This window comes from Triturus cristatus, chromosome 7, assembly GCF_964204655.1.
Source record: "Triturus cristatus chromosome 7, aTriCri1.1, whole genome shotgun sequence".
NCBI classification, from domain to species: domain Eukaryota; kingdom Metazoa; phylum Chordata; class Amphibia; order Caudata; family Salamandridae; genus Triturus; species Triturus cristatus.
Window position 1 is genome coordinate 1,608,992,592 of NC_140590.1, and position 17,472 is coordinate 1,609,010,063.

Here is a 17,472-nt window from a genome sequence, read left to right on the forward strand (position 1 = left end):
CATCGCACACAAGAGCCCCCTCCGACTCTTCACATCCAGCACGAGTGACCCTCACTCCAACATAGAACACCTCCATTTCCAGATCCAGACCAGCCCCAGGACCACACTACACGGCACCCTCATCTACAGACCGCCGGGACCTCGCACCCAGTCCGCAACTACCATCGCCGAGCTAGCCGCACCCCACACCATCACCTCCCCGGACTACATTCTACTCGGGGATCTGAACTTCCACCTCGACAACTGCAACGACCCCGACTCCACCTCTCCCCTCGACAACTTCGGACTAAAGCAGCTGGTCAACATGCCCGCGTACAAAACTGAACACACCCTCGACCCAATATTCGCGGGAGGAACAAACATCCGTTTCAGCCACACCACCCAGCCCCTCTGGACGGACCACCACTGCGTCCACTTCACCACCACCACTGCACCCAAGCCCCCCCACTCCCACCACGAAGGAACAGGAGCAAGGTCACATAGGAGCTCCTTCACACCACCCTCCTCCAAGCCCCCCCCCAGCACCACGACCGACACCAACGCTTCAACCATAGAATTTCACTGCTGGATCTCCTGCTGCGCCGACAAGCTCGCACCCCTCCGCTACCACGCCCTCTGAAGGCTACCTGGTTCACCACAGAGGTACAAGAAGCCAGACACTCCTGCAGATGCCTAGAGAAAACATGGAGAAACCAGAAAACCACGGAAGCATGGAACAACCACAGGAGCGCCCTGAAGGAATACCACCAGCACATAAACACCAAAAGAACCTTCATAAGAGACAAAGTCCAGACCAACGCCAAGGAACTGTTCAACGTCATACAGCAGTTCGCAAATCCCCCCAGCGAAGACACAGATGTCACACCTTCCCAGGAACTCTGCGACAAGCTCAGCTCCTATTTCCATCTGAAGATCAAGGTCCTCTACGACAACTTCAGCGAACGGATGCCAGACACCCCCCAACGCCGCCGACAAGCCAACCATCATGTTCTGGAACCACGCCACCGAACACATCACCGCGACCATGAAGAAAACCCACTCAGGAGCCCAACAGACCACTGCCCACCGCACATATTCCACAGGGCCGCCGCCGCCATCGCATCCAAACTAGGACGGACCATCAACGGCTCCTTCAGGTCCGGCATTTTCCCAGACGACTGGAAGCGGGTGGAGGTTAAACCCCTCAAGAAGCCAACGGCCAACCCAACAGCCCTGAAAAACTATCGGCCCATCTCTCTCCTCCCCTTCGCGGCTAAAGTCACCGAGAGACTTGTAAACGCCGAGCTCACCACCTTCATCGAAGAGAACTCCATCCTAGACGCCTCCCAGTCTAGATTTCACAGCAACCACAGCACCTCGCCGCCACTGACGACATCCGCATCCTACTCGACCAGGGACACACTGCGGCCCTCATCCTTCTAGACCTCTCGGCAGCCTTCGACACCGTTTCACACGCACGCTCGAAGCCAGACTTCACGACGCGGGGATACAAGAGGCTGCCCTCGACCGGATCCAATCCTTTCTCTCCGGCATAACCCAGAGGATCAGACTCCCTCCCTTCCTCTCCGAACCCACCGATATCAACTGCGCTGTTCAACATCTACATGGCCACCTCACCGCCATCGTCAGACAGCATGGGCTCAGCATTGTATCCTACGCCGACGACACCCAGCTCATCCTCTCACTCACGAAGAATCCCGAAGACACCAGACTCTGTTTCAGGAAGGAGCGTGGCAGACTGGATGAAAGACAGCTGTTTGAAGCTCAACTCAGAGAAGACCGAGGACCTCATCCTCGGACCCTGCACCTTCGCCTGGGACAACACCTGGTGGCCCTCCACCCTCGAGAATCCACCCACCCCTACAGACCACGCACAAAACCTCGGCATCATCCTCGACTCCTCCCTCTCCATGAACCGCCAGATCAACGCCATTGCTTCCACCAGTTTCAACTGCCTGGGCATCAACTGGAAGACCTTCAAATTGATTCCCCCCAGACTGCAGAAGGACAGTCACCCACGCGCTCATAACCAGCAGACTGGACTACGGCAACGCTCTATACGCCGGAATCAACAGAACCCTTCTACACAAACTCCAAATCATCCAGAACGCCGCAGCCAGACTCGTCCTCGGGACACCGCGTCACGAACACATGACCCAACACCTACGAGACCTCCACTGGCTCCCCGTGGAGAAGAGGTTCACCTTCAAACTCCTCACCCACAAATCTCTCAACATCAGACCCAAATACCTCAATGAGAGACTATCCTTCCACGTACCCAGGAGGAACCTCCACTCCGCCGACCTCGCACTGGCAGAGGTCCCCCACATCCACAGAAACATAACAGGCAGGAGAGCCTTCTCCTACATCGCAGCCAAGACCTGGAACAAGCTCCCGGTGAATATCAGACGCTCCCCGAACCTGCACACGTTCAGGAAGCACCTCAAGACCGGGCTTTTCGACTGATCCAGAGGTGCTACCCGTCCCCCCCCCCCCCCTCCCCAGCGCCTTGAGACCCTCACGAGTGAGAAGCGCGTTTTATAAACCACGGATTGATTGAATCTCTGACCACTATTTTACTCGAGGAATATCAAATCACATGTTTATTATTATTATGGAGGATCGCTTCTACCTTGCTTAAATGTGTTCTTTTTCAGAATCCTACACATAGGAGCTAGGCTATGTTTATAGATATCAAAGATGATCGCATGAGGAGAACAACTCACAGTCAACCTTGCACATATTTGTGCCTAGAATCAGGTGGTAATTATCTGTGGAGGGAAGAAAAGAGAATGTCGAGAACTGTGAGGGCTTTGAATCTGTCAACCAGGAGTGCTACATCGTGATGCAGAAGTGCTTCACAGCAAGCCCTCAAAGCTGCAGAAGAGCACAGGCAACATCTCTCTATGACCACAATGCACAAATATGTGAGGCACCGTGTTTACAACTGTGGTAGCTGTGAAGTACAGAATAAGCCAAAGCGAGCCAAGCAAGCACTGAGGGAAATGGAACTGCCCTACAAGGTTCTGATGGTGAAGGATAATATAAGCAACAGCTCCCCTGGTTATAATCAAGCAGCTAAATAGGCAGCCGTGGCCAGTGCAGATAAGAGTGGTGTGGGGTGGGGTGGGGCGGGGCCGGTGTGTATGGATTTCGCCAGACGACGAGGAAAAAATAATTATTTCATTTTCCCTTGTCACCGTCTGTCAAAACTCCCCCCTTTAACCTCGTCACCGTCTGTCGAAACTCACCATGTACAGAAAAAAAGCGACAACTTATCACCATGTACAGGAAGAGTAAGAGATATGCAGCAGCAACATCAAAGCACTCTGGAAAGTCCAAGGTCTGGGAATCATGTCAGCATGGCTAGGGGAATAATGAGGAGGAAGCATAGGAAGGCACCATGCTCTGGTAAATTTTTTGAAGTTTTCATACAAAATACATGCCAAAGTTAGGTTTTGTAGACTCTGGAAAAAGTGCAGGCATGATGCAAACTTACCAACTGGAGGCAGTAAACCTGGTGGACTGTAACCCAAGAGCCACCTGAGAATTACATAAGGATGGTGCGTACCCAGCAAGTGTCAGTCCTGTGAGACTCCCAGGATATTTTGTGGTTAACTGTTCTAACTCTTTTTTTTTTTCGTCATCAATCAACACACTCAAGAACGCACACACACGGGGCGGAGCTTGGCTCGCGACGAACATGGCCGCCTGAGCCCGGAGCTCCTCCACACCGGCCTACTATCCTGCATTTATCCGACACCCCCTCAGGCATAACTCATCTTTGGACGGCTGTTGTTGGGTCCGGGGGCCTTGGCGTCCCAGATCTGGCCTTTCGACTCTCGGGGGCCCCCCCGTTCCGGAGCTGTGAGGCGGGGACTCTGGCGCGCTGCTGGGCCTCGCATCCCCGGGGCCTGGTAGGCAGGAGGCGTGGCTGCGTCGCCTTGCGTGCGGCCGGGCTCTGTCGGGACGGGCCGGTCCCCGGAACGACCTGCGGCAGGATTCGAGGGCCCTCGGCTGACTCGCGCCGGGGCGAAGGCGGAGTGCTGGTCTGACCGCGACGGGGTCGGGACGGCCCCACGGAACGATCGTGTGAGCTGAGCCACCTGCATCGCGTCCTGGAGTGGGAACCCGTGTCCCGCCGCCCGCGCATCTCCGTGCCTAGGGGGGCCTGGGCAGCGGCACGCGCCGCGAGGCGACCAGCCTCGAGGAGGAGCAGAGGTGGACTCGCCGGCTACGAGGAGGTCAGTGGAGATCGGACTGTGATTCGTCCTATGCGGTGCTGGCGGCGCCCTGCCGCCGTGTGTTGCGGCCTCCCTGCGGCCTTCTGAGGGAACTGTGGGTGCCTGACCCGGGTGGGGCCCCTATGGAGACTGCCGGCCAGCACGTGTAGTAGTGGGATACAGTGCATCGCCCTAGTGCCTGCTGCCTATACTCTGACCTTTTGCTGTGGAGACCGTCGCTTTGCCGGTGGCTGGCCGGGGCTGTGCCTCCCCCGGGGCGGCGGGCGCTGGGGCGCCTCGGACATCGGCGGTCGCGCCGTGGGGGCGACCTGAAGATATCTCGGCCCACTGCGGCTCCCGTGGTCTGGCGGCGCCGTCCTCGGGCCGGCCCTGCACGTGGGTCGGACGCTCCTGCGGTAGCCCTGTGCCTGCATCGGCCGGGAGTGGTCGCGGAGACGGCTTGGCACCATGGGAGGTAAGGGCCACCGCAGTGGGGCACAGGCGAAGCTTGAAAAGTACGCGTTCTGTCAGGATCAGAAACGGTCCCCCCCGGACGGGCCTGCGGAGTACACGCTGGCGGACGTCATGGCCACGCTGACACAGATGCAGGCCTCGATTGGCACTATCTCCACAGATGTCGCGCTCCTCCGGGCGGATGTCGCCAAAATTAACTCCAGACTGACGGAGGTCGAGGCCACCACGGAGACCCTCACGCGGGGCACGGCAGACCACCACAAACGCATACAAGCCCTTGAACTGGTGCAAAAGCAGCTGCTGGCCAAGTTGGATGACCAGGAAGGCCGGTCCCGACACAACAACGTGCGGGTCGTGGGTGTGCCTGAGAGTGAACGCGGCCCGGCCTTAGACCTTTTTGTTGAAAAACTGATCACTGAACAGCTGCAGCCCCGCGGGCTCTCCAAGTTCTTCTCGGTTGAGAGGGCACACCGGGTGCCGGGTGGGAGGCCTAAGCCGGGGGCCCCCCCGCGCCCGATCCTGGCCCGCATTTTCAACTTCCGCGACCGTGATGCGATCCTCCAGGCGGCGTGTGCCGCCCCCCCGCTGCGGTTGGACAACGCTAAGGTCACCCTCTATCCGGACTACACCGCTACAGTAGTGCGGCAACGTAAGGACTTCATGGCAGTTATGGCAGACCTCCGCTCTCGAGAGCTAAAGTATTCAATGTTGTATCCAGCAAAGCTGCGAGTGGAGGCGGAGGGGCACACATGGTTCTTCACATCGCCGGCGGAGGCCTCGGAATGGCTCGAGGGGTGGCGTCCGGCAAGAGTGAGGGGCAGGGGAGAGCGCGCCCTGGGCGGCCTTCCCGCCTCTCACGAAACCCTGAACGTTGAGGACTCAGGCGCAGGTGACGAAGTGCCTTGAGGTATGGTGCTGTGATGCGACCGGACTATTGGACGCTTGGCGACCTGGGGCCTTGCTGTGGCTGTCGGCCCTTGGGGCCTTGAACCTACATGGGGCTGAAGACCCCGGGCCCTTTTTCCTTTTCTTTTTCTATCATCTGACAGTCTGCTGCTTGAGGGGACAAGCTCACGATGTGGGGATTGGCGGCTGTGTGTTGAGCGGCTTTCCCCCATACGCACGTACCAAGTTTATGGGAACTAAGCACTCTGCTGAGTTGGGGTGGCGGGTAGTTGTGAATCCGCAGGGCAGGGAGGCAGGGAGGGGGGTGGGGGGATGGGGATTTCGTTTAAATGTTGATTTGTGTTTTGTTTTAGGTTCACCAACCACTCAAGGGTGCATTCGGCTGATTGGGCAGGTACAGGTACACAGGGGTGGCACACGGCAGGGCGCGTTTCACACACCCCCCCTTGGAGATGGCGTCACATAGCCTGACCCGGGCGACCACTGACTCACTGCCGGGTGCCCCTGCTCAGCAGCGTTCTCCTTCTTTTGCGGTCCTCTCCTGGAACGTTAATGGACTGGGAGACAAGATTAAGAGGGGGCTAGTGCTGCAATATCTCAAGCGCAGGGGGCCCGCGGTGGCGCTCTTGCAAGAAACACACCTAGTGGGTACGTCCACCAAAGCCCTGGATAGGTGGGGGTTTAAGATGGCGACACATTCAGAGTTTACGACAGGGTCCCGAGGGGTGGGCATACTGGTTAACAAGCGTTTTCCCCTGATTCTTCTTGACTCTCGTAGAGACGACTATGGCCGCTTCGCGGCACTCACCTGTCAATGGGAGGGGAGGGTCTATAATCTGGTTACTGTCTACATCCCCCCGACACTACACCAAGCCTCCTTCAGGGCACTGGGCGAATTCCTTTTGGCGCTCCCGCCGGGGGAGCTCATCATGGGCGGGGACTTCAATGCAGCCATGGACCCTGCACTGGACAGGTCTTCACACAGGGCTCTCGGGGCCGACGCCTCCACGCTCGCAGACTTTGCTACCGCGCTTGGCTTAGTGGACGCGTGGAGGGCATACTGGCCCGATGAGAGACAATACACCTTCCTCTCCGGGGTACACCACACCCTCTCACGTATCGATTACATCTTCACCTCACCGGCCGGGTACAAAGGGGTGACTGAGGTGTCGCACCTCCCTAGGGGCATCTCGGACCACTCGCCGGTGGTCATCACGTTTGCGTCCGGTGACCCAGGTAGGCGCACGTTGTTCCCGATCCGCCCCGGATATCTAAAAGTCCCTAAAATCGCTAAGACCCTCAAAAAGGCGACCAAGAACTATTTCACCGAGAATGCTGAGTCCGTCGGGAGCGCTGCAACCCTCTGGGAGGCCTTTAAAACCATCCTCCGTGGCCAGGCCATCTCCATCATTACGGACCACACGAAGACCCAGCGGCTCGCTGTACTGGAGCTGGAGCGGGCGATAGTAGAGGCGGAAGCCTCCCATACACTGCACGGGGATGGAGATTCGGCACATACCCTCCATATGGCGCAGCAAGAGTATAGGTCCCATCTCTGGGAGGGGGCCCGAGCTAGACAAGTAGCCACCCAGCACACCATCTACGAACTCGGTGACAAGGCTGGCAAACTCCTGGCGTGGTTGGAGAAGGGGGACCGAGCGTCGCGGTGGGTGGCGCGGATTCGCCTGGGCAAAGGGGACTTTACCTCGGAGCCCCAGCGCATAGCCGGGGCCTTCGCGGCCCATTATCAACGCATCTATACCCCTGAGGCCTCTGCTACCGTGGCAGACAATGAGCTCTTCCTGAGGGACATCGCAATGCCTCGGCTGACCGCTTCGGGGGCTGAGGCCCTGGAGGCGGATCTGACGGCTGAGGAGATCACGCTGGCGATTTTGGCCCTCCGCAGTGGTAAGGCGATGGGGCCCAACGGAATCCCAATCGAATACTACAAGCAAAATTCCGCTCTAGTGGTCCCTCACCTATTGGCCATGTATAGGGACGGTCTATCGACGGGGATTCTCCCCCGTGATCAGAGGATGGCTACAATAGTGGTGATCCCGAAACCCAACAAGCCGTCCCACGAGTGCTCCTCTTATCGCCCGATCTCGCTGCTTAATGCCGAGGCGAAGATTCTGGCCAAGGTGCTGGCAACACGGCTGCAGCCTTACCTCTCGACCCTAATACACCCTGACCAGTCGGGATTTATGCCCCACCGGAACACCGCTTTGAATCTGCGGCGTCTCCATGGCATCATTGCTTGCCGCTCCTCGATCGAGGAAGATGCGGCCATACTGTCGTTAGATGCGCGGATGGCGTTTGATAGAGTGGAGTGGCCTTTCCTCTTCGCCGTCCTCCGCCATATGGGGCTTGGCCCCAGGATTTGCGCGTGGATCCAGCTGCTTTACATTCAGCCACTTGCACAGGTGGTGGTAAATGGCCGCGTCTCTGACGCCTTTCCGCTGGGTCGAGGGACTAGGCAGGGTTGCCCCCTCTCCCCGCTCCTCTTTGCTATGGCTCTTGAGCCATTGGCGGCGTGGGTGCGACAGGATCCGATGATCCGTGGCCTTAGGTGGACGTTGGACTGGGAGGATCGCATATCCCTTTATGCGGATGATGTGCTCCTCTATCTCGCCTCGCCGGCGCGCTCTATCGCCTGTCTCCTCAACATATGTGAATCGTACGGCAGTAGGTCCGGATACGAAATAAACTGGGAGAAATCCATTTTATATATGCTCCGAGGCTCCCCACCGCGGCTTCCGCGAGGCTGTAACATTCTAGTAGCTCACGACGGGTTCAAATATCTTGGCGTGTACGTCACGGCCGATCGAGGCAAATTTGTCGCGGAAAATCTAATGCAGCCCCTCCAACGGCTTCGCACCGACGTCAAACACTGGCGCGCCTTGCCACTGACATTGCTTGGAAGGGCTTCGCTCTTTAAGATGCTCGCCCTCCCGAGATTCCTCTATGCGCTGCAAAATACCCCCTTCCCGATTGCACCCTCTTACTTCACGGCAGTCAACGCTGAGATCACTCGTCTTCTTTGGGAGGACAAGTCGCCTCGTATTGCCCTCCACAAGCTTACCAGTGGCTGGTATGATGGAGGTATAGCCCTCCCAGACATTAAGACCTATTACTGGGCGTCACACCTCATGATTATTAGCCAGTGGCTCCATGTGCCGGGGGATGACCCCGCATACCGCATGGATCGACAACTACTCGGCCCCGGAGGGGTGATGGGAGCCCTTTACAACCCAAAAAGGGGTCGCGTTCCGGCGGGGCCCGCAGCCCATACCCTCCGGATATGGCACGCGGCGCAGCGGGCGATGGGCTGGGCTGGAAAGATTACCCAGGCAACGCCGCTTTGGGACACTAGGCAGCTCGGGGTACTTCGCACTACCAAGGGGTTCCACCAGTGGGATCTTATTGGTATCTCCAGGGTTGGAGACCTCTGGCGTAAGGGAGAGGTGATCACCTTTGCCCAATTGCAGGCGGATTACGACTTGGCGGACACCGAACACTTCCGATATTTACAAGTCCATCACGCTCTTCGGGCGGCGATTCCATGTGGGACTCGGGTCCCTGAGTCATCGCCCTTGGAAGACCGGCTCCTCATGGAGCATCTGCTCCAGAGAGCAACGTCCCTAACGTACCGGAAGATAATAAATAACCGCCCCGACCCTTTTTCCGCCCTTAAAGGGAAGTGGGAGGCAGAACTTGGAGAGTTTGATGAGACGGACTGGAATTCCGCGCTCTCGTCCCCCAGGGAGGTGGGCATATCTTCCAAGCTAAGACTGGTCCAACTTAAAATTTTGCACCGCACATACTACACCCGTACCCTCCTATTCAGACTCCACCGGGTGGAGTCCCCGCTGTGTCTCAGGAACTGTGGCCACGAGGGGACCTTCTTGCATACCCTCTGGGAGTGCCCTGTCGTTGCGACTTATTGGAAAGGGGTGTTGCGTATCCTCTCCCAGGTAACCAAAATTCCCACGCGGCCGGAACCTCGGCTGTGTCTCCTTAATGTCTGGGAACAGACGGACCACAAGAGAGTGACCCAGCTTTGGGTGACTTTGGGGCTCATGCTTGCGAAACGTAATATAGCCCAGAAGTGGGGATCGGGGCAGGTGCCTACCCTGACGCATTGGATCCGAGATATGGACCTTGTAATGGTGACCGAAAAAACTGTATATGTTCATAGAGGGTGCTCCAAGAAATGGTCCCAGGTCTGGGGTGGATGGAATGTTTACAGGGGAAATATCTGTGAGCCCCCACCGGATGCAGCAGACTCGGATCTCAGTGACCAGGACTAGTGGCTCCACCGCTGGAGATGGGCGGGGAAGGAAACGATGGTATGATATCCTTGGGCTGTTTATTCCTCTCTGTGATACCTGTACTGTCATTGCTCCGATACCTCGTAACCTTTGTATGCCATGCCTTGCACTAAACGAGTGGTGTTTGTTTTCTGTGTTGTTGATAAACTCAATAAAAATATTTCAAAAAAAAAAAAAAAGAACGCACACACACTAGAAATATAGTTTATGATTGATTTTATGAAAATCAACATCCAATCCTACTGCATATGTGTCAATAGATGTAATTATTAAAATAAACAAAATAGTGGCAACAAATCCAATTAAATAAAATATTAGAAAAAAACTGCAGCACTAACAGTTTCTGAATTTCTCTGCTTGAAAATAATTAGCCAGTCTCTGTTCTCAAACCTCTCTCTTTTTGCTTCTAGCTGTCTTAGCATCAAAAGGAGCCTGAACAACTTTCTACTGTGGCTTCTCACCCGCATACCATTATGTAACAACTGAAGTGTTGATCTGTATGAAGATGGTTGTTTTCCATCTCTGCATTTAGTAGTCCTGGCATTCCCTGCAAGCTAATACCAATCCAGCTCCAAGCTGCCTGCCTGTGGTCTTCAAGAAGGACGCTTACACCCTCTACTTGCTCTCGATCAATGCCTCCCAAGAGGTTGATTATGCCTCTCTGCCTTGAACTAGTCTGTATGCAGCTTAAATACGCTTTTCTAAACATTAGGAAAACGGTAGATCTCACATGGAATGATGTTGAAAGCAAGAAATAACATATTGATCTTGTTGAACCTTCTCTTCATTCCATAAAACTTGATAAATCATGTGAACACATATATGGGAATAACTGATATACTATCAAACCATAATCAAGAAAATGTTACACGTTATATATATGCAAACATTAACTGCAATACGGCTTTATATATGAGAAATGCCCCACTCAAATAAATAAAATTATGAAATGCAATGGGAAGTACATAAGCAGAAAATTCAAAGATTATGTCAGAAAGATACTTAGTACCTCGCCCTTAAAGGCGATCTACAGCAGCTTATATAAGGAATCGAGACTGAAATCTCCCAAAAATCAGAATTGCCCAACACAACAGTGGACATAAATAATTAGTTTAGAATATTTGAATCCATGGTGACAAACACTGAAACTACGTCATTTGCATCAGGTCAACCCGCAAGAACACTTTCAGGTTTGGAATAAAACTTGAGAATTTGGTTATATTCAATTGGATAAAAACAGGGCAAGGGTTCCTACTGTAATAATGTTTGTGTAAGAGGGATCCTCACTACTGTCAGGAAAATGACTTGGAGCTATATGCACATAATGTTCCCAAGACTTCTTGTAAGACCTGAGTAAGACAAACACTGGGCTAGATTAAACTCTACTAATCCTCTCAGAATACTAAAAGGAAAATATCTAACACCTCACATGTTCACCAGAATCTCTCAATTAAAGTTAAAAGAGTGATTAATGGACATAATCAAACACCTGAAAGCACCGTATTAAAGACTAACAAACCAGGACATATTAATTAAAAATACAACAGGGTAAAAATATATATACATATGAAAAAAGAAGCTAGATGAGGTACATTGCAAATCAACTTCAAGAGGGCAATTTCGTATTCAAGTGACAATTTTGTTTCAAAGCAATCTAAACTAAACTAAATTAAGAAGTGGGAATGGGAAACCCATTTGCCAAAAGCAGAAGCTGCTAAAAAAAAACAGGAATCAGGGAAGGAAGAAGCAGAACAAGCAAGAAAAGGTGTGGAAGACATGGAAAAACCTCAAAATGCCCCAGAAACAGCAGTGAGAAGTAGTAGTCTGATGTCAATTCAAGCGTTCCAATGAAAAATGAAAAGACCCCCACATGAAATGTGGAGGATGTCTGACCAAGGAAGTCACTCCCATTTCACTACATCGAGCAAGAACAAAAAGCGATTTGGGACTGAGATAACTTGCTAAGACAATATGCAATACAATGAAATAAAGAAGGTACGCAAGAGCCTGGTGCTTCCCCAGCAGAAAACAACCAACATATTTTACAAATTCAAAATGTATTTGTTGAGGGCTTGTGTAAAATTCTGTTCTTAAGAACTGTTTTGGTAACAGCTATGTCTAAATGAGCCCAAGGCTAATAAAAGAGAAGTGCTAATAACTTTAAAAAGAATTTTTAAAAAATCATGTTAGGTGAAATGTAACAGATTCATAAACACAATATTTGTAAATCAGCAATGAAATATAACTGTCTACTCGTGGAAACCCTAGACTAAGACATTGTTTCTTACACTGGGACAACCTTCATAGGTTTGAGGAACGACAGGAGCTTTGCTGGTTTGTACATGCTGGCCTTCCCTTGATACTCTGTTAAAACATAATTCAGGTATTTTGCCTGTTTTAAAGAAACACAAGTAAAAAAAATTGCAATATTACAAATGTATTAATATTGTCATCAAAGCCTAAATATATTTTCAATTTATACTGTGATATTCATTCTTTAACAGCTTGGCAAGTATCATCATAATGCAGTGACAAAAAAATTATTCCAAAACAATCCAACATCCTCCTGGCAATCCTGAAACTTAACACTCATAGTCTACTGCTCCGTAACGAAGTAAATATTTTATCCTTTATGAATTTTTCTGGGGAGACAGTCATACTTACCAAGGTCACAGAGCCATGACATTCTGTATCAACCTTCTTAAAAATAATATCAAGTTCCTCATCATCAACATTTCCCACAATCCTCTTCATCGCTTCTTTAAAGGTATCCAAATCTAAGCCTAAATAGAAACAAACATTGTGACTATTCACATGTGTGCATAATCTATGTAATATACAAATAAATCCTATGGAAATATACACATTCAAAAATGAATTATAGAAATGTATTGGATTATTTAAAAAGCAATTTATTTGTTAACCAACTGGATATTTCACAATTATTGAGAAGGGTAAGGACCTTTAAATTTCAAGATAGTCATCTTTATTAAATCTATCGCATTAGCTTGACACTGGGCATAACTCAGATGTAACTAAAGGTGCTTTTTGAGTGGAAGACTGGTATCTCATGTGAACCAAATTAGAAAAAAAAAAAATCTACATGATTTTGATTCAGTGCAGTAGTCAACATATTAATGATCTATGGCCTGTGTTGTGTCCTAAATAGTGGTTCCAATTCGTGCATCAACTTTTTGAGACCTATCTTTCATTTTGCAAACTTTGCATTGCCAAATGTTCATTCTCAGGGAGTTGCAGAACAATCTGCCTGGTGAATATTAATTAGGCAGGTTACTATATTAGACATATTATGAATGGTCACGAACACAGAGAAGGTGGTCTAAAACGAACTGCAGACAAACCATCCCTACATTCTCATTAAAAATAGGGAAACTTTTTTTTTTTTAAAGCAGTGCGCAAATTGTTGGTACGCAACGACCTGCCTTTCGTTTTGTGACGCGACTTATGAGCTAAAAGATCACATCATCAAATGTCCAGTCGCAGGAGATCACAGAACGACCAGACTAGTGAATTTTAAACAGGTTGCTCTTTTAAATCTCTACTGTGATTGGCTACACACACACACACAGACCGTGATCTGTAAGGAACTTCAGACAAACCATCCTGCATTCACATTGCCAAAAGAAAAGGGAAATGCTACTTACCAGTATGCATCTGTTCTTGGCATGTAGATGCAGATCCACACACTTATCATAGATTGCCATCTGGTGTTAGGTCCGGAACTTTGCACTTGTTTTTGTCTTGGAAAAGTCTTTGGAAGTCACGGGACAGGTGACTCCTCCTTTGGACCATAGTGCGCATGGGCATTAGCTCCATCCTCAGACTGTTTTTCGCCAGCAGGGAAATGATGGAGTTTTGTAAGAGACAGAAAGATGCCCGGGTATGCTGTATCTAAATAAGATAGTACTGGAACAGATAAAGGTAGCCGGGGAGGCGGGTGGGCGTTTGTGGATCTGCAGCTCTACATGCTAAGAACAGATGCATACTGGTAAGTAGCATTTCCCGTTCGAGGCATATGAGCTGCAGATCACACACTTAGCATAGATTGTATAGCAGTACCCATCCTTAGCGGCGACCACCAGTACCTGTTGCAGTAGTTTGAAATAGTGTTTTGAGTACAGCCTGGCCCATACTAGCTTCCTGTTTTGTTTGCACATCCACAGAATAATGTTTTGTGAATGTGTGCGGTGTAGACAATGTAGCTGCTTTGCAGATGTCATCTAAGGGAAAGATCCCTAAAAATGCAATTGAAGCCCCTATCTTTCGTGTTGAGTGGGCTTTAGAAGGAACAGATAAAGTACGGTTTGCTTTGTGATAGCAAATTTGTATGCATCTAACAATCCATCTAGCTATCCCAGACTTCGATATGGGGTTGCCTTTGTGTGGTGGTGAAAATGACACCAGAAGTTGTTTGGTCTTACGAAAAGGTTGTGTTCTTTCAATGTAATAGAGTAATGCTCTTTTGACATCTAGGGTATGAAGAGCTCTTTCCGCGACTGTCTGTGGCTGTGAGAAGAACACTGGCAACTCTACAGACTGATTGAGGTGGAAAGGAGAAATTACTTTTGGGAAGAATTTTGGATTGGTTCTGAGAACAACCTTATTGTGATGGATTTGTAGGAAAGGTTCCTGAATAGTTAACTCTTGCAGTTCACTAACTCTTCTAAGAGAATTGATAGCTACTAGGAAGCAACTTTCCATGTTAGAAATTGGAGCTCACATTTATGCAGAGGTTCAAAGGGAGGTTCCATTAGTCTTGTGAGAACGATGTTTAAATTCCGCAAAGGCGAGGATGGTACTTTAGGTGGAATTATCCTTTTGAGGCCTTATAATGGCATGCACTCTGAAAACTGATAGGTGTGGTCTATTTTGTAAACAGGCTGCTATGGCAGCAAGGTGTAGCCTAATAGATGTGTAGACTAAATTGCACCTTTGGAGATGTAGTAGGTAACCTATGATGTGTTGGATAGACACGTCTAGGGGATTGATGTTGTTGGTATGACAGTATATTACAGAATAATGGGGTGGTCAGCTCAATGTAAAGGCATGTTGATACACTGTCAAGGTGAACATTTTTTGACACTGCCACTCCCGCTCTCTAAAGGGAACAAAACCCTTGCTAACTCAGAATAGGATTCACACTCATCCTTGAAGTTCACTGCCAAGTACAAGGTAATCTATGTGAAAGAAAAACATGTATTTGAGCATAAACGTGTTTTCTGTAATGGTACTGCTTGATATATACTTGTGGAAAACATTTCTTGGCTCTCTTGTTTGCATGCTCATAGAATTTCACAAATGAACAAATTCACAAACAAAATCAGAATACGGAAAACTATTGCTTAATCACACAAGCAATATAAAACATCTCCTTTCCTTACCTACATTTTGATAAAATGCAAAAGCAAGTAGAGGGACCTGGAAGTGATATAATAGATTTCCCCTAAACCTTCCAATTGAATATGCTTTGTTACAATCTACACAGGTTCTCTTCTTGTTTCATTATAGATGTGTGGGGTCGCTGGGAAAAACTGATTCTGATTAAATGGTCTGAGTTTGTTCCTAAATGGTTTAAAAATCCACAGAGCCTAAGTGCAGGTTTAAACCAAAGTTCAGCGCCCTGAAAGAAGTTGTAAGGGAGGAGACCGGCTGCAAAATGAACAGAGAAGTAGGACTTTGAAGGTTTTCACAAAAGACAGGGATCAGCAAGCAATACATCTGTGCAGTTATTGTTTTTGTTTTTAATGCAGGTCATGTTTTCAAATGAGCTGGCCTACATGGAGACAGAGAAAAAGAGCAAGCAAAGTCTCCTGACTCAGGAGAGTGTTCCCCCATACTCTGTCCTGGGACATTACATAGCAATTAAATAGTGCCATTGTATCTAAACTGATCTGATCAGCTCTTCACCTGCTGCATTTGGTTAGCCTGAAGAGGAACAGTGGGGATTTATTATAGAGCTACAGAGATCTGTGGATGTTATCTAGACCCAAAATGCAATAGCCATAGAAAGAGAGAAGTTGTTTCAGTTATACTTTATGGAAGAAAGACCTCAACTTGTTATGCCAAAGACCAGGCGATGGAGCTCAGATGCCTCATTCACTTCTGGCAATAAAGCATTCCTACTAGTAGCTCATGGGGCACTTACCGACTTACTGTGACCTAAATGGCTAACCCAGCTATTAGTCATCAGTTGCTTGTAATGGTGGACGGGGATACTCAGCCTCCAGCCTTTGTAGCACTCTTAAATGACGGACATAATTGTATTCCACAGACATATAATTTTTTCAGAACTACCAATGTGCTCCCTGGTCCTGCGGTTCAGACCGTCATAAATGGCGATCCTTGAAACTGTTGAAGTCGAATGTGGACAAGTATAAAGGGGTGGAACAGCTTTACTGTTCTAGTTACCAAAGGTTAACAGCAAATGAGAGATATAGCCACAGTGCCACTAAGCGCTGAGCATGTGGTGTCATCCAGTGGATTTGGCACCAGTGCTACCTTTAGTGGGGTCTCAGAGTCAAAAGTTGAAGTGCGAGAAGGATCAGCAGAAAGGACCACCGTTTTTCAAAATTATTTCCTGTGTTTCCTTTCAAGAGGTATTTCAGGTACATTCAAATCTTCTATTTTATCATTATATAACGGTTGTGTTGACATTTGTTTTTACAACAAACAAGAACAGTCGAAGTGTGCAAGAGAGGATGCAGAAAGAGATGTATTAACCTACAGAACTCTATGGCACATGACGTTGCATGCGTACATTACTTATCTGTGATTTTACCAGTTAAGAACAGTTTCACTCAAAAACATGTGATGGTTTCAGGCTAGGGTCTCTGCATTATCAAGTAAATGAAATAAGATTCTTGTCAGCTTGATTTCTGGGGAGATAGCCCCACAGAAGGCCTGAAAAAAAAACCAGATCTCTCTTGCTATTTGCATCTACATAAATGAAGAAACATCAGAGGAGAGGTCTGGTTTTGCCTTTCCCTTTAAGTCATCAGCTTGAATTGGCATCAGTGTTTTTTTGGCACCAGTACTAGCTTTTCTTTGAAACTTAGTTTTGTCTGCAGATTGGCCTGCCATCGAGTGGAGTTTGTGGCTTCCCAAATGTGTAGTCCCACTGCATGAAGTCTTCGATATGAGGCAAGCATGGCTGTGCGCGTCAGCCTCTCATCCCCAGTGTCCGCCGGAGCGTCATTCACCATAATCAAATCAAGGTTTGGAGTGCGTGTGCTCCAGGCATACGGGCTTCCATAAGGGCCAAGAAGTGGGCAATACAACAGTTGCAAGCTGTTATTGCTGCTGTAACCATGGGAACAAGGCATGTGCTGCACTGCGTTGTGCCCTGGGGTGGTGGATTCTTAGGCAATTAAGGGGAACATTGAAGCAAAAGCAATTGCGGAGATAGAGTGATGCGGTCAAGTAGGAGCAAGGCAAGGGTCAGAATGTGGATAATGTACCAATTAAAATAAATGCTGAATGGAGCGCCATCCCCCAGGACACTCACCATGATTAAATCG

General features: G+C 49.6%; 1 protein-coding gene across 1 annotated transcript in view; it reads right to left on the reverse strand.

Annotated features, from left to right (window-relative positions):
* EFCAB8 (EF-hand calcium binding domain 8) overlaps nucleotides 1-17,472 on the reverse strand; it is a 3,172,177-nt gene that overhangs the window by 2,994,106 nt on the left and 160,599 nt on the right. The window contains exons 4-5 of the mRNA XM_085615170.1: nucleotides 12,599-12,717; nucleotides 12,223-12,326 (exon numbers count right to left, since the gene is read on the reverse strand). Of these exons, the coding sequence (XP_085471296.1) occupies nucleotides 12,223-12,326; nucleotides 12,599-12,717 (223 nt within the window). The remainder of the gene's footprint in view (nucleotides 1-12,222; nucleotides 12,327-12,598; nucleotides 12,718-17,472) is intronic.